The sequence below is a fragment of the Salvelinus alpinus genome, chromosome 4 (assembly GCF_045679555.1).
Source record: "Salvelinus alpinus chromosome 4, SLU_Salpinus.1, whole genome shotgun sequence".
Taxonomy (NCBI): Eukaryota; Metazoa; Chordata; class Actinopteri; order Salmoniformes; family Salmonidae; genus Salvelinus; species Salvelinus alpinus.
Window position 1 is genome coordinate 17,874,671 of NC_092089.1, and position 20,434 is coordinate 17,895,104.

The 20,434-nt window shown below is 49.4% G+C and overlaps 1 protein-coding gene across 2 annotated transcripts in view; it reads left to right on the plus strand.

The window, feature by feature from the left end:
* The window catches only part of deptor (DEP domain containing MTOR-interacting protein), an 81,015-nt gene that overhangs the window by 27,622 nt on the left and 32,959 nt on the right, over positions 1-20,434 (plus strand). For both annotated transcript variants that reach the window (XM_071395777.1, XM_071395778.1), the window contains exons 7-8: positions 8,393-8,575; positions 17,970-18,107. In XM_071395777.1, the coding sequence (XP_071251878.1) occupies positions 8,393-8,575; positions 17,970-18,107 (321 nt within the window). The remainder of the gene's footprint in view (positions 1-8,392; positions 8,576-17,969; positions 18,108-20,434) is intronic.

Consider the following 20,434-nt stretch of genomic DNA (forward strand, 5'->3'; position numbering starts at 1 on the left):
CTATTACTGAACCAGTCAACCTCCTCTTTCTGCAGGATCACCTGTCTCTATTACTGAACCAGTCAACCTCCTCTTTCTACAGGATCACCTGTCTCTATTACTGAACCAGTCAACCTCTTTCTACAGGATCACCTGTCTCTATTACTGAACCAGTCAACCTCCTCTTTCTACAGGATCACCTGTCTCTATTACTGAGCCAGTCAACCTCCTCTTTCTGCAGGATCACCTGTCTCTATTACTGAACCAGTCAACCTCCTCTTTCTACAGGATCACCTGTCTCTATTACTGAACCAGTCAACCTCCTCTTTCTACAGGATCACCTGTCTCTATTACTGAACCAGTCAACCTCCTCTTTCTACAGGATCACCTGTCTCTATTACTGAACCAGTCAACCTCCTCTTTCTGCAGGATCACCTGTCTCTATTACTGAACCAGTCAACCTCCTCTTTCTACAGGATCACCTGTCTCTATTACTGAACCAGTCAACCTCCTCTTTCTACAGGATCACCTGTCTCTATTACTGAGCCAGTCAACCTCCTCTTTCTACAGGATCACCTGTCTCTATTACTGAACCAGTCAACCTCCTCTTTCTACAGGATCACCTGTCTCTATTACTGAACCAGTCAACCTCCTCTTTCTACAGGATCACCTGTCTCTATTACTGAACCAGTCAACCTCTTTCTACAGGATCACCTGTCTCTATTACTGAACCAGTCAACCTCCTCTTTCTACAGGATCACCTGTCTCTATTACTGAACCAGTCAACCTCTTTCTACAGGATCACCTGTCTCTATTACTGAACCAGTCAACCTCTTTCTACAGGATCACCTGTCTCTATTACTGAACCAGTCAACCTTTTTCTACAGGATCACCTGTCTCTATTACTGAACCAGTCAACCTCTTTCTACAGGATCACCTGTCTCTATTACTGAACCAGTCAACCTTTTTCTACAGGATCACCTGTGTCTCGCTCTGTGTCTCTCGCTCTGTGTCTCTCGCTCTGTGTCTCTCGCTCTCTGTCTTTCTGTCAATAAATGAATGCAGTGGTAGATAGAAGGACCATCTGTCGCACCGATTTAAAGCCTGCTGCCTCCCATCCTCTCCCCCCTCCCCCCGCCCCCTCTCTCCCCCCCCGCCCCCTCTCCTCTTCCCCCCCCCCGCCCCCTCTGTCATCTCTCCATCCACTGCTCTACAGCACTGATCCAGTGTATTAAAGCAAGGTGATGCTGCCCTGACCACCCACAGGGTCGTGGACTCATTACACAGACGGCATCTTTAACAGGAGCTAGAGGGTGGAGACATGGGTGATATGTCTACAGTATTACAGTCCTGCATCCTGCCCACACACTACTGCAGTAGGGAAGACCAGCATCAACCCTCTTCAGATAATTTATGACTTGTTAATAATGTCTTTGAGAGCTTGAGGGCTGTTAGGTTCAGACTTACTTGGTCAAACCACATCCTCAACACTGCAGCATGTCACTCAACTAGATTTCTACATTTCTATTTGACTGTATGGTAAAAAGACAGGGCTTTTCTATGGCTAGTCGGAGAGGTTTTCTCTAGTCAGTCTGAAGGAGTTGTAGGTATGTTGGTGTAAAGACTGCAGCCTGTCGTGTCGTCAGAGGCTCAACAGAACTGTTCATCTGAGCATTCACACTCTGTGTGTTCATCTGAGCATTCAGACTCTCTGTGTTCATCTGAGCATTCAGACTCTCTGTGTTCATCTGAGCATTCAGACTCTGTGTGTTCATCTGAGCATTCAGACTCTCTGTGTGTTCATCTGAGCATTCAGACTCTCTGTGTGTTCATCTGAGCATTCAGACTCTCTGTGTGTTCATCTGAGCATTCAGACTCTCTGTGTGTTCATCTGAGCATTCAGACTCTCTGTGTGTTCATCTGAGCATTCAGACTCTCTGTGTGTTCATCTGAGCATTCAGACTCTCTGTGTGTTCATCTGAGCATTCAGACTCTCTGTGTGTTCATCTGAGCATTCAGACTCTCTGTGTGTTCATCTGAGCATTCAGACTCTCTGTGTGTTCATCTGAGCATTCAGACTCTCTGTGTGTTCATCTGAGCATTCAGACTCTCTGTGTGTTCATCTGAGCATTCAGACTCTCTGTGTGTTCATCTGAGCATTCAGACTCTCTGTGTGTTCATCTGAGCATTCAGACTCTCTGTGTGTTCATCTGAGCATTCAGACTCTCTGTGTGTTCATCTGAGCATTCAGACTCTCTGTGTGTTCATCTGAGCATTCAGACTCTCTGTGTGTTCATCTGAGCATTCAGACTCTCTGTGTGTTTATCTGAGCATTCAGACTCTCTGTGTGTTCATCTGAGCATTCAGACTCTCTGTGTGTTCATCTGAGCATTCAGACTCTCTGTGTGTTCATCTGAGCATTCAGACTCTCTGTGTGTTCATCTGAGCATTCAGACTCTCTGTGTGTTCATCTGAGCATTCAGACTCTCTGTGTGTTCATCTGAGCATTCAGACTCTCTGTGTGTTCATCTGAGCATTCAGACTCTCTGTGTGTTCATCTGAGCATTCAGACTCTCTGTGTGTTCATCTGAGCATTCAGACTCTCTGTGTGTTCATCTGAGCATTCAGACTCTCTGTGTGTTCATCTGAGCATTCAGACTCTCTGTGTGTTCATCTGAGCATTCAGACTCTCTGTGTGTTCATCTGAGCATTCACACTCTCTGTGTGTTTATCTGAGCATTCACACTCTCTGTGTGTTTATCTGAGCATTCAGACTCTCTGTGTGTTCATCTGAGCATTCAGACTCTCTGTGTGTTCATCTGAGCATTCAGACTCTCTGTGTGTTCATCTGAGCATTCAGACTCTCTGTGTGTTCATCTGAGCATTCAGACTCTCTGTGTGTTCATCTGAGCATTCAGACTCTCTGTGTGTTCATCTGAGCATTCAGACTCTCTGTGTGTTCATCTGAGCATTCAGACTCTCTGTGTGTTCATCTGAGCATTCAGACTCTCTGTGTGTTCATCTGAGCATTCAGACTCTCTGTGTGTTCATCTGAGCATTCAGACTCTCTGTGTGTTCATCTGAGCATTCAGACTCTCTGTGTGTTCATCTGAGCATTCAGACTCTCTGTGTGTTCATCTGAGCATTCAGACTCTCTGTGTGTTCATCTGAGCATTCAGACTCTCTGTGTGTTTATCTGAGCATTCAGACTCTCTGTGTGTTCATCTGAGCATTCAGACTCTCTGTGTGTTCATCTGAGCATTCAGACTCTCTGTGTGTTCATCTGAGCATTCAGACTCTCTGTGTGAAAGTGAAGTCGGAGGGAAGCATTTAACAATGCCACCCTCTCTGCCCTCCTCTCTGCTCTCATTTCAGCCCAGGCTCCCAACCCAGTCTCAGGATCTATCCCAAGTGGCACCCTAGACATTCCCTTTATAGTGCACTACTTTTGGCCAGATCCCCATTGGCCCTGGTCAAAATAAGTGTCCCATAAAGGGAATAGGGTGCCATTTTGGACAGAGCCTCAGTGTCTTGTCCTGACTTGAGCTGAACGGTGAACCTGACACTGATTCAGACACGGAGGATAATTACTGGTAATTAAATAGTTGACATGGAGAGGAAGATCAATCATTACGGGGACTTTGAAATGTACTGTGTGATTCCACTTGCTACAATAGGATGACAAGTCCCATGTACTGTTCACCTTGTCGTCATGGTCACCTTGTCGTCATGGTCACCTTGTCGTCATGGTCACCTTGTCATCATGGGCACCTTGTTGTCATGGTCACGTGTTCAGCACTAATATAATCAGCTCTGGTTCTCTTGACTGTGGCACATCAGAATGGTCTCCCATCCTAGGAGCGGCCAGGCCCAACCCTGCTTATCTGTCATCAGAGACAAGCCAGCAGCGGCCTGCAGCAGGATGGTACTGTGTGGGCACTGCTTGCTGCCTGCTGGCTCAGTACAGGCTCTGAGATACAATCTGTTTCCTGTGTGCTGGGCTGTGTAGTGCAGAATGTCTGTTTCCAGTGTGCTGGGCTGTGTAGTGCAGAGTGTCTGTTTCCTGTGTGCTGGGCTGTGTAGTGCAGAATGTCTGTTTCCAGTGTGCTGGGCTGTGTAGTGCAGAGCGTGTCTGTTTCCTGTGTGCTGGGCTGTGTAGTGCAGAGTGTCTGTTTCCTGTGTGCTGGGCTGTGTAGTGCAGAGTGTCTGTTTCCTGTGTGCTGGGCTGTGTAGTGCAGAGCGTGTCTGCAGTGTGCTGGGCTGTGTAGTGCAGAGTGTCTGTTTCCAGGGTGCTGGGCTGTGTAGTGCAGAATGTCTGTTTCCTGTGTGCTGGGCTGTGTAGTGCAGAGTGTCTGTTTCCTGTGTGCTGGGCTGTGTAGTGCAGAGAGTCTGTTTCCAGTGTGCTGGGCTGTGTAGTGCAGAGTGTCTGTTTCCAGTGTGCTGGGCTGTGTAGTGCAGAGAGTGTCTGTTTCCAGTGTGCTGGGCTGTGTAGTGCAGAGCGTGTCTGTTTCCTGTGTGCTGGGCTGTGTAGTGCAGAGCGTGTCTGTTTCCAGTGTGCTGGGCTGTGTAGTGCAGAGTGTCTGTTTCCAGTGTGCTGGGCTGTGTAGTGCAGAATGTCTGTTTCCAGTGTGCTGGGCTGTGTAGTGCAGAGAGTCTGTTTCCAGTGTGCTGGGCTGTGTAGTGCAGAATGTCTGTTTCCAGTGTGCTGGGCTGTGTAGTGCAGAGTGTCTGTTTCCAGTGTGCTGGGCTGTGTAGTGCAGAATGTCTGTTTCCAGTGTGCTGGGCTGTGTAGTGCAGAATGTCTGTTTCCAGTGTGCTGGGCTGTGTAGTGCAGAGTGTCTGTTTCCAGTGTGCTGGGCTGTGTAGTGCAGAGTGTCTGTTTCCAGTGTGCTGGGCTGTGTAGTGCAGAATGTCTGTTTCCTGTGTGCTGGGCTGTGTAGTGCAGAATGTCTGTTTCCAGTGTGCTGGGCTGTGTAGTGCAGAAGCCTGTCTGTTTCCAGTGTGTTCTTCTCGGGCCCTGTGTCTGTGTGACAGCAGGACAATGGGCTAACCAGGGAGCAGGCAGCAGGGCTCTAACCCCAGAGAGACTGCATCACCGCTGGGTTAACACCCACCACACACACCCTGCCTGTGGCTCCTGCCTCTGTCTGCATTCCTCTCCACCGCTGGCACAGACCACACTGGTACCAAACCAATAAGTAGCCTAGTGATTTTTGCTGCACTTGTTCATGGTCTTAGATCAGCGGAGGAGAAATCTGATGTGTCTCATATCTCGCAAAGGATCATGGGATGGATCAGAAGTAGTCCGGCTACAATGAGCTGCCATAACATTAGAACATATTACCTAGGCGACATCGTCTGCTGAACCCCATTCCTGCCTCAAAACTGTCTGAAGGAATATTAGCTAAAACAGTAAATATGTCAATTTATTTAATTTATAAAAAATAATAATTGGTGAGTAAGTCTTAGTAGCTACATTTGACATCTAGCTAATGATGATTGTGCTTCAATGAGAAGTATTTCTGATGTTTGACTATGGGCAGGAGAACTATCATAAAACAGTGGAGCCAGTATTTCTGATGTTTGACTACAGGCACGAGAACTATCATAAAACAGTGGAGCCAGTATTTCTGATGTTTGACTATAGGCAGGAGAACGATCATTAAACAGTGGAGCCAGTATTTCTGATGTTTGACTATGGGCACGAGAACGATCATAAAACAGTGGAGCCAGTATTTCTGATGTTTGACTATGGGCACGAGAACGATCATAAAACAGTGGAGCCAGTCGTCGAAAGGATCTTTGACTGAAACTATGCTTCTAACCAACCAGCGATCTACATTGCTGCACACACAATGTTGACATCTTCCAACACAAGCTAGCTAGCAAGCTACTGTAGAGAGGTTGACTAACACAGAGGGCCTAACTACAGAGGCGAGGGCCTAACTACAGAGGCGAGGGCCTAACTACAGAGGCGAGGGCCTCACTGCAGAGGCGAGAGGGCCTCACTGCAGAGGCGAGAGGGCCTCACTGCAGAGGCGAGAGGGCCTCACTGCAGAGGCGAGAGGGCCTCACTGCAGAGGCGAGAGGGCCTCACTGCAGAGGCGAGAGGGCCTCACTGCAGAGGCGAGAGGGCCTCACTGCAGAGGCGAGAGGGCCTCACTGCAGAGGCGAGAGGGCCTCACTGCAGAGGTTGACTAACTACAAAGAAATGAACAAAGACTGAGATGCTTCTGGCCTCTCAGAATCAACTTGATACCTCTCTCCTGAGGATTTATCAAGGCCGCTTGACAGAACCCAGCCGTGACCCGGTTGGCGCTGCCACCTGGGGTTGGAGTGTGGAAGTGTGCCATAGTAGTGTGTCTATGTCCTAACACTAACCTTCCCCCACATCATAACAATACACACACACACACGCACCCGACAGCGTACACACACACACACACACACACACTGCATACTTTAAATGTCTGAACTGTAGAACAATAGCAGCCCTGCCTGGATGGATCCACATTGTGGGTTGTTTTGGGTCAGTTGCCCCACACAATCACTGCATTCCTGGTTGATGGACTCACACAGAGAGCTGCTGATTTGATCTTCGTGGCTCAACACCATGTGCAACCGAGTCAATGGGCGGATGAATACACATAACCTAGAGTCACTGGGCGGATGAATACACATAACCTAGAGTCACGGAACATGTTGTTGTTTGGTTCGATTATATTTGAATTACAGTCAGCTGATATTTAGATCTTTGTGAATCAACACCATGGCAACAAGCGTTCTGAATACACATAATCAACCCCCTTTAATCCTGATCGTCCCCTTTTGGGGCACCAGGTGCTGAAACATAATCAACCCCCTTTAATCCTGATCGTCCCCTTTTGGGGCACAAGGTGCTGAAACATAATCAACCCCCCTTTAATCCTGATCGTCCCCTTTTGGGGCACAAGGTGCTGAAACATAATCAACCCCCTTTTAATCCTGATCGTCCCCTTTTGGGGCACCAGGTGCTGAAACATAATCAACCCCCTTTTAATCATGACCGTCCCCTTTTGGGGCACCAGGTGCTGAAACATAATCAACCCCCTTTTAATCCTGATCGTCCCCTTTTGGGGCACCAGGTGCTGAAACATAATCAACCCCCTTTTAATCATGACCGTCCCCTTTTGGGGCACCAGGTGCTGAAACATAATCAACCCCCTTTTAATCCTGATCGTCCCCTTTTGGGGCACCAGGTGCCGAAACATAATCAGAAACTGTTGTTTGGTTACGGACCAGATTATGATTGAATCATTATGGACTCTTTGGATTGCTGAAATGTGTCTGTGTTAACTGCTGTGTTTTTAGACGAGGGAATTGCAATGGACTGTCACTCTACTAACGTAAGGAGAACACTTCCTCCTGGGATAAAAAACTAACCTCAGATGAGGAATATTTCAATCCATCACTATAAACCACAGGATCAGAGACACTTCATACAGTCACAGCAGCTTTATAGCAGCACAAGGTGCATCCATAACCAACCTAGTAAGTAGAACATACCGGCTGTATTTCTGTATTTTGAAAGTTTTTATATATCTTGAAAACTTGTTTGCTGACATGCAAAACATTTTGGGACTATATCAACAATGGACTAATGAAACAAATACCAAAATATTGTTTTTGGGTGGAGTGTTCCTTTAAATCCTGAGTCCTAACCCCTTGGCACAGTTATGCAGGCTTTATGGCTTAGTTACACAAGTGACAGTCAGATTTTGATTCTTGGATGGCTTTAGTCGTATAGTCAGTCAGAGTTGGTTTTATGTCTTTCAAGGGATTTGGAGATTTAAGGGGCATTCAGAGCCTCCCCCGTACTGAGCGTTAGCCAAGTGAGTGTTGGCACAATGACGGCCCAAGCTAAGAGAGGGAGAGTGTGTGTTTGAGTCCAACCCTAAGAGACTAAGCTGATTACTGGCATTGGAGGCATCATTAGAGGTGTTCTGTGTGATAGGAATAATTGAAGAGTTACAAGATTTAGAACTGAACTACCTCCTGTTCTATAGATACCAGGATTTACAGTCAGTAACTGTAGTTACCAGGATTTACAGTTTGTAACTGTAGTTACCGGGATTTACAGTCTGTAACTGTAGTTACCAGGATTTACAGTCAGTAACTATAGTTACCAGGATTTACAGTCAGTAACTGTAGTTACCAGGATTTACAGTCAGTAACTGTAGTTACCAGGATTTACAGTTTGTAACTGTAGTTACCGGGATTTACAGTCTGTAACTGTAGTTACCGGGATTTACAGTCTGTAACTATAGTTACCAGGATTTACAGTTTGTAACTGTAGTTAACGGGATTTACAGTCGGTTATATGAAACAGTAACTGATCCTAACAATGGTTTTGTTCTGTGTTTCTCCCTGACAGTGACCAACAAGCAGCACTTTGTGGATGGAGGGCTGCTGTACCAGTTCAGACTGAACTTCAGAAGGAGACGGCGTCTGATGGAGCTGCTGAACGAGCGCTGCCGTACCATCCCAGAGAGCCACGACAGCCCCTTCTGTCTCCGCAAGCAGAACCCAGAGGGAGGCAACACCAGCTTCCTGTCTGGTAAACCTCAATGTCTAGCAATCAAATGTCTTTATAAAGCCCTTTTTACAGCAGGAGTTGTTGTACCCACACCATCTACTGTCAGACTGGGGCTGAATCCCACTATAACCCTTAGCCCCTACTCCCTACTCACTATCTACTGTCAGACTGGGGCTGAATACCACTATAACCCTTAGTCCCTACTCACTACTCACTATCTACTGTCAGACTGGGGCTGAATCCCACTATAACCCTTAGCCCCTACTCACTACTCACTATCTACTGTCAGACTGGGGCTGAATCCCACTATAACCCTTAGCCCCTACTCCCTACTCACTATCTACTGTCAGACTGGGGCTGAATCCCACTATAACCCTTAGCCCCTACTCCCTACTCACTATCTACTGTCAGACTGGGGCTGAATACCACTATAACCCTTAGCCCCTACTCCCTACTCACTATCTACTGTCAGACTGGGGCCGAATCCCACTATAACCCTTAGCCCCTACTCCCTACTCACTATCTACTGTCAGACTGGGGCTGAATACCACTATAACCCTTAGCCCCTACTCCCTACTCACTATCTACTGTCAGACTGGGGCTGAATCCCTCTACAACCCTTAGCCCCTACTCCCTACTCACTATCTACTGTCAGACTGGGGCTGAATCCCACTATAACCCTTAGCCCCTACTCACTACTCACTATCTACTGTCAGACTGGGGCTGAATCCCACTACAACCCTTAGCCCCTACTCCCTACTCACTATCTACTGTCAGACTGGGGCTGAATCCCACTATAACCCTTAGCCCCTACTCACTATCTACTGTCAGACTGGGGCTGAATCCCACTATAACCCTTAGTCCCTACTCACTACTCACTATCTACTGTCAGACTGGGGCTGAATCCCACTATAACCCTTAGCCCCTACTCACTATCTACTGTCAGACTGGGGCTGAATCCCACTATAACCCTTAGTCCCTACTCACTACTCACTATCTACTGTCAGACTGGGGCTGAATCCCACTATAACCCTTAGCCCCTACTCCCTACTCACTATCTACTGTCAGACTGGGGCTGAATCCCACTATAACCCTTAGCCCCTACTCCCTACTCACTATCTACTGTCAGACTGGGGCTGAATCCCACTATAACCCTTAGCCCCTACTCCCTACTCACTATCTACTGTCAGACTGGGGCTGAATCCCACTATAACCCTTAGCCCCTACTCCCTACTCACTATCTACTGTCAGACTGGGGCTGAATCCCACTATAACCCTTAGCCCCTACTCCCTACTCACTATCTACTGTCAGACTGGGGCTGAATACCACTATAACCCTTAGCCCCTACTCCCTACTCACTATCTACTGTCAGACTGGGGCTGAATCCCACTACAACCCTTAGCCCCTACTCCCTACTCACTATCTACTGTCAGACTGGGGCTGAATCCCACTATAACCCTTAGCCCCTACTCACTATCTACTGTCAGACTGGGGCTGAATCCCACTACAACCCTTAGCCCCTACTCCCTACTCACTATCTACTGTCAGACTGGGGCTGAATCCCACTATAACCCTTAGCCCCTACTCACTATCTACTGTCAGACTGGGGCTGAATCCCACTATAACCCTTAGTCCCTACTCCCTACTCATTATCTACTGTCAGACTGGGGCTGAATCCCACTATAACCCTTAGTCCCTACTCCCTACTCACTATCTACTGTCAGACTGGGGCTGAATCCCACTATAACCCTTAGTCCCTACTCACTACTCACTATCTACTGTCAGACTGGGGCTGAATCCCACTATAACCCTTAGCCCCTACTCCCTACTCACTATCTACTGTCAGACTGGGGCTGAATCCCACTATAACCCTTAGCCCCTACTCCCTACTCACTATCTACTGTCAGACTGGGGCTGAATCCCACTATAACCCTTAGCCCCTACTCCCTACTCACTATCTACTGTCAGACTGGGGCTGAATACCACTATAACCCTTAGCCCCTACTCCCTACTCACTATCTACTGTCAGACTGGGGCTGAATCCCACTATAACCCTTAGCCCCTGCTCACTATTAGGGTTTACATTATCAACATCAGGGTTACTCCTGAGGGAGGGCTGTATAGTATATGGATGAAGGCAGTCAGTAGGTTAGTGGACCTGAGGGAGAGCTGTATAGTATATGGATGAAGGCAGTCAGTAGGTTTGTGGACCTGAGGGAGAGCTGTATAGTATGTGGATGAAGGCAGTCAGTAGGTTTGTGGACCTGAGGGAGAGCTGTATAGTATATGGATGAAGGCAGTCAGTAGGTTTGTGGACCTGAGGGAGAGCTGTATAGTATATGGATCAAGGCAGTCAGTTGGTTTGTGGACCTGAGGGAGAGCTGTATAGTATGTGGATGAAGGCAGTCAGTAGGTTTGTGGACCTGAGGGAGAGCTGTATAGTATATGGATGAAGGCAGTCAGTAGGTTTGTGGACCTGAGGGAGAGCTGTATAGTATATGGATGAAGGCAGTCAGTAGGTTTGTGGACCTGAGGGAGAGCTGTATAGTATATGGATGAAGGCAGTCAGTAGGTTTGTGGACCTGAGGGAGAGCTGTATAGTATATGGATGAAGGCAGTCAGTAGGTTTGTGGACCTGAGGGAGAGCTGTATAGTATGTGGATGAAGGCAGTCAGTAGGTTTGTGGACCTGAGGGAGAGCTGTATAGTATATGGATGAAGGCTGTCAGTAGGTTTGTGGACCTGAGGGAGAGCTGTATAGTATGTGGATGAAGGCAGTCAGTAGGTTTGTGGACCTGAGGGAGAGCTGTATAGTATATGGATGAAGGCTGTCAGTAGGTTTGTGGACCTGAGGGAGAGCTGTATAGTATATGGATGAAGGCAGTCAGTAGGTTTGTGGACCTGAGGGAGAGCTGTATAGTATATGGATGAAGGCAGTCAGTAGGTTTGTGGACCTGAGGGAGAGCTGTATAGTATGTGGATGAAGGCAGTCAGTAGGTTTGTGGACCTGAGGGAGAGCTGTATAGTATGTGGATGAAGGCAGTCAGTAGGTTTGTGGACCTGAGGGAGAGCTGTATAGTATATGGATGAAGGCAGTCAGTAGGTTTGTGGACCTGAGGGAGAGCTGTATAGTATATGGATGAAGGCAGTCAGTAGGTTTTAAGCCCCATAATGAGAAGCTGACTTCAGCTAAATGAACGACCTCGTCCACTACATTCCTTTAACATCCTCTTTCTTCAGCAGGAGCTGGCAGACGACGCAATGATATCAAACGCTTACCGCCTCCTAATAAATAGAATCTTCCAAGGTTACAGAGGAAAGTGCAGTAGTGTGAGTTCCTCTGCGCTCCAGTTAGCGGGTCTGTCTCTTATCGTTGAGATTCACTGGAATGAGGAAGCAACGAGGGAACAGCCCCTCCACAACCTACAGATGTGTGATACCTGCTGCTGGCTTTAGTTCCTGACAGAAACATCTGGAATGAGGAAGGAACGAGGGAACAGCCCCTCCACAACCTACAGATGTGTGATACCTGCTGCTGGCTTTAGTTCCTGACAGAAACATCTGGAATGAGGAAGGAACGAGGGAACAGCCCCTCCACAACCTACAGATGTGTGATACCTGCTGCTGGCTTTAGTTCCTGACAGAAACATCTGGAATGAGGAAGGAACGAGGGAACAGCCCCTCCACAACCTACAGATGTGTGATACCTGCTGCTGGCTTTAGTTCCTGACAGAAACATCTGGAATGAGGAAGGAACGAGGGAACAGCCCCTCCACAACCTACAGATGTGTGATACCTGCTGCTGGCTTTAGTTCCTGACAGAAACATCTGGAATGAGGAAGGAACGAGGGAACAGCCCCTCCACAACCTACAGATGTGTGATACCTGCTGCTGGCTTTAGTTCCTGACAGAAACATCTGGAATGAGGAAGGAACGAGGGAACAGCCCCTCCACAACCTACAGATGTGTGATACCTGCTGCTGGCTTTAGTTCCTGACAGAAACATCTGGAATGAGGAAGGAACGAGGGAACAGCCCCTCCACAACCTACAGATGTGTGATACCTGCTGCTGGCTTTAGTTCCTGACAGAAACATCTGGAATGAGGGAGGAACGAGGGAACAGCCCCTCCACAACCTACAGATGTGTGATACCTGCTGCTGGCTTTAGTTCCTGACAGAAACATCTGGAATGAGGAAGGAACGAGGGAACAGCCCCTCCACAACCTACAGATGTGTGATACCTGCTGCTGGCTTTAGTTCCTGACAGAAACATCTGGAATGAGGGAGGAACGAGGGAACAGCCCCTCCACAACCTACAGATGTGTGATACCTGCTGCTGGCTTTAGTTCCTGACAGAAACATCTGGAATGAGGAAGGAACGAGGGAACAGCCCCTCCACAACCTACAGATGTGTGATACCTGCTGCTGGCTTTAGTTCCTGACAGAAACATCTGGAATGAGGAAGGAACGAGGGAACAGCCCCTCCACAACCTACAGATGTGTGATACCTGCTGCTGGCTTTAGTTCCTGACAGAAACATCTGGAATGAGGAAGGAACGAGGGAACAGCCCCTCCACAACCTACAGATGTGTGATACCTGCTGCTGGCTTTAGTTCCTGACAGAAACACCTGGAATGAGGAAGGAACGAGGGAACAGCCCCTCCACAACCTACAGATGTGTGATACCTGCTGCTGGCTTTAGTTCCTGACAGAAACATCTGGAATGAGGGAGGAACGAGGGAACAGCCCCTCCACAACCTACAGATGTGTGATACCTGCTGCTGGCTTTAGTTCCTGACAGAAACACCTGGAATGAGGAAGGAACGAGGGAACAGCCCCTCCACAACCTACAGATGTGTGATACCTGCTGCTGGCTTTGGTTCCTGACAGAAACACCTGTATGTGAGGGTTTTCTGCACAACATGATGCTATGAACACTGTTCCGCTGGGTTCTCTATGTTCCGCTGGGTTCTCTATGTTCAGCAGGGTTCTCTATGTTCCGCTGGGTTCTCTATGTTCAGCAGGGTTCTCTATGTTCCGCTGGGTTCTCTATGTTCAGCAGGGTTCTCTATGTTCCGCTGGGTTCTCTATGTTCAGCAGGGTTCTCTATGTTCCGCAGGGTTCTCTCTGTTCAGCAGGGTTCTCTATGTTCCGCTGGGTTCTCTCTGTTCCGCTGGGTTCTCTCTGTTCCGCAGGGTTCTCTCTGTTCAGCAGGGTTCTCTATGTTCCGCAGGGTTCTCTCTGTTCAGCAGGGTTCTCTATGTTCCGCAGGGTTCTCTCTGTTCCGCAGGGTTCTCTATGTTCCGCAGGGTTCTCTCTGTTCCGCAGGGTTCTCTCTGTTCCGCAGGGTTCTCTCTGTTCAGCAGGGTTCTCTATGTTCCGCTGGGTTCTCTATGTTCCGCAGGGTTCTCTCTGTTCCGCAGGGTTCTCTCTGTTCAGCAGGGTTCTCTATGTTCCGCTGGGTTCTCTATGTTCCGCTGGGTTCTCTATGTTCAGCAGGGTTCTCTATGTTCCGCTGGGTTCTCTATGTTCCGCTGGGTTCTCTCTGTTCCGCTGGGTTCTCTCTGTTCCGCAGGGTTCTCTCTGTTCCGCAGGGTTCTCTCTGTTCAGCAGGGTTCTCTCTGTTCCGCAGGGTTCTCTCTGTTCCGCAGGGTTCTCTCTGTTCCGCAGGGTTCTCTCTGTTCCGCAGGGTTCTCTCTGTTCCGCAGGGTTCTCTCTGTTCCGCAGGGTTCTCTCTGTTCAGCAGGGTTCTCTATGTTCCGCAGGGTTCTCTCTGTTCAGCAGGGTTCTCTATGTTCCGCAGGGTTCTCTCTGTTCCGCAGGGTTCTCTCTGTTCCGCAGGGTTCTCTCTGTTCCGCAGGGTTCTCTCTGTTCCGCAGGGTTCTCTCTGTTCCGCAGGGTTCTCTCTGTTCAGCAGGGTTCTCTATGTTCCGCTGGGTTCTCTATGTTCCGCTGGGTTCTCTATGTTCCGCTGGGTTCTCTATGTTCCGCTGGGTTCTCTCTGTTCCGCTGGGTTCTCTCTGTTCCGCAGGGTTCTCTCTGTTCAGCAGGGTTCTCTCTGTTCCGCAGGGTTCTCTCTGTTCCGCAGGGTTCTCTATGTTCCGCTGGGTTCTCTCTGTTCCTCCAGGGTTCTCTCTGTTCCGCAGGGTTCTCTCTGTTCAGCAGGGTTCTCTATGTTCCGCTGGGTTCTCTATGTTCCGCTGGGTTCTCTATGTTCCGCAGGGTTCTCTCTGTTCAACAGGGTTCTCTATGTTCCGCTGGGTTCTCTATGTTCCGCTGGGTTCTCTCTGTTCCGCAGGGTTCTCTCTGTTCCGCTGGGTTCTCTCTGTTCCGCAGGGTTCTCTCTGTTCAGCAGGGTTCTCTCTGTTCCGCAGGGTTCTCTATGTTCCGCTGGGTTCTCTCTGTTCCGCTGGGTTCTCTCTGTTCCGCAGGGTTCTCTCTGTTCAGCAGGGTTCTCTATGTTCCGCAGGGTTCTCTCTGTTCAGCAGGGTTCTCTATGTTCCGCAGGGTTCTCTCTGTTCCGCAGGGTTCTCTATGTTCCGCAGGGTTCTCTCTGTTCCGCAGGGTTCTCTCTGTTCAGCAGGGTTCTCTATGTTCCGCTGGGTTCTCTATGTTCCGCTGGGTTCTCTATGTTCCGCAGGGTTCTCTCTGTTCAGCAGGGTTCTCTATGTTCCGCTGGGTTCTCTATGTTCCGCAGGGTTCTCTCTGTTCAGCAGGGTTCTCTCTGTTCCGCAGGGTTCTCTCTGTTCCGCAGGGTTCTCTCTGTTCCGCAGGGTTCTTTATGTTCCGCTGGGTTCTCTCTGTTCCGCAGGGTTCTCTCTGTTCCGCAGGGTTCTCTCTGTTCCGCAGGGTTCTCTCTGTTCAGCAGGGTTCTCTATGTTCCGCAGGGTTCTCTCTGTTCAGCAGGGTTCTCTATGTTCCGCTGGGTTCTCTATGTTCCGCTGGGTTCTCTATGTTCCGCTGGGTTCTCTCTGTTCCGCTGGGTTCTCTCTGTTCCGCAGGGTTCTCTCTGTTCCGCAGGGTTCTCTCTGTTCCGCAGGGTTCTCTCTGTTCCGCAGGGTTCTCTATGTTCCGCTGGGTTCTCTGTTCAGCAGGGTTCTCTATGTTCCGCAGGGTTCTCTCTGTTCCGCAGGGTTCTCTATGTTCCGCAGGGTTCTCTCTGTTCCGCAGGGTTCTCCCTGTTCAGCAGGGTTCTCTATGTTCCGCAGGGTTCTCTCTGTTCCGCAGGGTTCTCTCTGTTCCGCAGGGTTCTCTCTGTTCCGCAGGGTTCTCTCTGTTCCGCAGGGTTCTCTCTGTTCCGCAGGGTTCTCTATGTTCCGCAGGGTTCTCTATGTTCCGCAGGGTTCTCTCTGTTCCGCTGGGTTCTCTCTGTTCCGCAGGGTTCTCTCTGTTCAGCAGGGTTCTCTATGTTCCGCAGGGTTCTCTCTGTTCAGCAGGGTTCTCTATGTTCCGCAGGGTTCTCTATGTTCCGCAGGGTTCTCTCTGTTCCGCAGGGTTCTCCCTGTTCAGCAGGGTTCTCTATGTTCCGCAGGGTTCTCTCTGTTCCGCAGGGTTCTCTATGTTCCGCAGGGTTCTCTCTGTTCCGCAGGGTTCTCTCTGTTCCGCAGGGTTCTCTCTGTTCCGCAGGGTTCTCTCTGTTCCGCAGGGTTCTCTCTGTTCCGCAGGGTTCTCTCTGTTCCGCAGGGTTCTCTCTGTTCCGCAGGGTTCTCTCTGTTCCGCAGGGTTCTCTCTGTTCCGCAGGGTTCTCTCTGTTCCGCAGGGTTCTCTCTGTTCCGCAGGGTTCTCTATGTTCCGCAGGGTTCTCTCTGTTCAGCAGGGTTCTCTCTGTTCAGCAGGGTTCTCTATGTTCCGCAGGGTTCTCTATGTTCCGCAGGGTTCTCTATGTTCCGCAGGGTTCTCTCTGTTCCGCAGGGTTCTCTCTGTTCCGCAGGGTTCTCTCTGTTCCGCAGGGTTCTCTCTGTTCCGCAGGGTTCTCTCTGTTCCGCAGGGTTCTCTCTGTTCCGCTGGGTTCTCTCTGTTCCGCTGGGTTCTCTATGTTCCGCAGGGTTCTCTATGTTCCGCAGGGTTCTCTCTGTTCCGCAGGGTTCTCTATGTTCCGCAGGGTTCTCTATGTTCCGCAGGGTTCTCTCTGTTCCGCAGGGTTCTCTATGTTCCGCAGGGTTCTCTATGTTCCGCCGGGTTCTCTATGTTCAGTAGCACATTCCACGATGACATCATTCTTTAGACTTTGCCCAACCACCTGCCACAGTCGAGGTGTACTGCTTTATGGAGGCAATATAGACCTTACCTGGAAAGAGGTGTACTGCTTTATGGAGGCAATATAGACCTTACCTGGAAAGAGGTGTACTGCTTTATGGAGGCAATATAGATCTTACCTGGAAAGAGGTGTACTGCTTTATGGAGGCAATATAGACCTTACCAGTCTAGAGGTGTACTGCTTTATGGAGGCAGTATAGACCTTACCAGTCTAGAGGTGTACTGCTTTATGGAGGCAGTATAGACCTTACCTGGAAAGAGGTGTGCTGCTTTATGGAGGCAGTATAGACCTTACCAGTCTAGAGGTGTACTGCTTTATGGAGGCAATATAGACCTTACCAGTCTAGAGGTGTACTGCTTTATGGAGGCAGTATAGACCTTACCAGTCTAGAGGTGTACTGCTTTATGGAGGCAATATAGACCTTACCTGGAAAGAGGTGTACTGCTTTATGGAGGCAGTATAGATCTTACCTGGAAAGAGGTGTACTGCTTTATGGAGGCAGTATAGACCTTACCTGGAAAGAGTGCTTTCATTATAGACTGATTAGATACACCTACACATCCTTTCACAACTAACAACACAAACCTCTGATGACAGCAACGCTGCTTTTACACAGTCCTTTTCCATTTGGTGCACTACTATTGACTAGGACCCATAAGGCTCTGGTCCCAAGTAGTGCACTGTATAGAGGAAAGGGTTCCATTTGGTGCACTACTATTGACTAGGACCCATAAGGCTCTGGTCCCAAGTAGTGCACTGTATAGAGGAAAGGGTTCCATTTGGGGCATAATTAGTGTTCGCTCTGAAAAGAAACAAACGTTGAATTGGAAAAAAAGTCTCTCAGATCTTCACCATTTGTTTTGACTACATCAAGGGGGAAAAATGTGCTAACGAATAAAGGACGTCCTCTCTCTCTCTCTCTCTCTCTCTCTCGCTCTCGCTCTCGCTCTCTCTCTCGCTCTCGCTCTCGCTCTCTCTCTCTCTCTCGCTCTCGCTCTCGCTCTCGCTCTCGCTCTCGCTCTCGCTCTCGCTCTCTCTCTCTCTCTCTCTCTCTCTCTCGCTGTCTCTCGCTGTCTCTCGCTGTCTCTCTCTCTCTCTCGCTGTCTCTCTCTCTCTCTCTCTCTCTCTCTCTCTCGCTGTCTCTCTCTCCTCTCTCAGTGAGTCCTACTAAAGAGATGAAGATGATAGTGGGTATCCGTCGTAGCAGCATGAGCAGCAGCTGTGGCAGCAGTGGTTACTATAGCAGCAGTCCCACCCTCAGTAGCAGCCCCCCGGTGCTCTGTAACCCAAAGTCAGGTAAGAGGCTCTCCATTCTCCCCGAGTGACCTTACACTCACACACACACACACACACACACACACACCACAGTCTGGTAAGAGGCTCTCCATTCTCCCCGAGTGACCTTACACACACACACACACACACACACACACACACACACACACATACACACCACAGTCTGGTAAGAGGCTCTCCATTCTCCCCGAGTGACCTTACACACACACACACACACACCTACACACATACACACACACCACAGTCAGGTATGTGTCTGAATAGGAGCCCTGTGCACAGCAGGGTGTCTTCAATGTGCTGGTACCCTCTCCTCCCCAAGAGGTTCTGGTCAGGAACTACTGACTATGCAGAACACATGGAAAAACACTTGGAGTGTTTTGGACCCTCAGTTTAGGTAATAGTAACAGTATCATGCAGACAGAACCAGCCTGTTCTGGACTGCCCTCTGTACTAGTGACTAGTGGTCACACGGACAGAACCAGCCTGTTCTGGACTGCTGTCTGTACTAGTGACTAGTGGTCACACGGACAGAACCAGCCTGTTATGGACTGCTTTCTGTACTAGTGACTAGTGGCCACACGGACAGAACCAGCCTGTTCTGGACTGCTGTCTGTGCTAGTGACTAGTGGTCACACGGACAGAACCAGCCTGTTCTGGACTGCCCTCTGTACTAGTGACTAGTGGCCACACGGACAGAACCAGCCTGTTCTGGACGGCTGTCTGTACTAGTGACTAGTGGTCACACGGACAGAACCAGCCTGTTCTGGACTGCTGTCTGTACTAGTGACTAGTGGCCACACGGACAGAACCAGCCTGTTCTGGACTGCTGTCTGTACTAGTGACTAGTGGCCACACGGACAGAACCAGCCTGTTCTGGACTGCTGTCTGTACTAGTGCCTAGTGGTCACACGGACAGAACCAGCCTGTTCTGGACTGCTGTCAGTACTAGTGACTAGTGGCCACACGGACAGAACCAGCCTGTTCTGGACTGCTGTCTGTACTAGTGACTAGTGGTCACACGGACAGAACCAGCCTGTTCTGGACTGCTGTCTGTACTAGTGACTAGTGGTCACACGGACAGAACCAGCCTGTTCTGGACTGCTGTCTGTACTAGTGACTAGTGGTCACACGGACAGAACCAGCCTGTTCTGGACTGCTGTCTGTACTAGTGACTAGTGGCCACACGGACAGAACCAGCCTGTTCTGGACTGCTGTCAGTACTAGTGACTAGTGGCCACACGGACAGAACCAGCCTGTTCTGGACTGCCCTCTGTACTAGTGACTAGTGGCCACACGGACAGAACCACCCTGTTCTGGACTGCTGTCTGTACTAGTGACTAGTGGCCACACGGACAGAACCAGCCTGTTCTGGACTGCCCTCTGTACTAGTGACTAGTAGTCACACGGACAGAACCAGCCTGTTCTGGACTGCCCTCTGTACTAGTGACTAGTGGTCACACGGACAGAACCAGCCTGTTCTGGACTGCCCTCTGTACTAGTGACTAGTGGTCACACGGACAGAACCAGCCTGTTCTGGACTGCTGTCTGTACTAGTGACTAGTGGTCACACGGACAGAACCAGCCTGTTCTGGACTGCTGTCTGTACTAGTGACTAGTGGTCACACGGACAGAACCAGCCTGTTCTGGACTGCTGTCTGTACTAGTGACTAGTGGTCACACGGACAGAACCAGCCTGTTCTGGACTGCCCTCTGTACTAGTGACTAGTGGTCACACGGACAGAACCAGCCTGTTCTGGACTGCCCTCTGTACTAGTGACTAGTGGTCACACGGACAGAACCAGCCTGTTCTGGACTGCCCTCTGTACTAGTGACTAGTGGTCACACGGACAGAACCAGCTTGTTCTGGACTGCTGTCTGTACTAGTGACTAGTGGTCACACGGACAGAACCAGCCTGTTCTGGACTGCTGTCTGTACTAGTGCTTACTGCTACATGACCTCTGACATCTTGAGTCTGGGAAGAATCCCACCACACGTGGTTCAGCCACAGTGCAGTGGAACATGTCATCATCTGTAAGATGATCTCATGGATGCATTATCTGAAGTGTACAATCTGTTTAACCCTTTAGTTTTCTATCCTGTGGGTCAGACTTCTAAACCCTTCTCCGTTCTGCTGCCTTTTAGCCTAAAGATATCCAGGCTCTAGTCTTATATAGAAGGCTGTGTTTCAGATATCCAGGCTCTAGTCTTATATAGAAGGCTGTGTTTCAGATATCCAGGCTCTAGTCTTGTATAGGAGACCTGTGTTTCAGATATCCAGGCTCTAGTCTTGTATAGGAGGCTGTGTTCTAGATATCCAGGCTCTAGT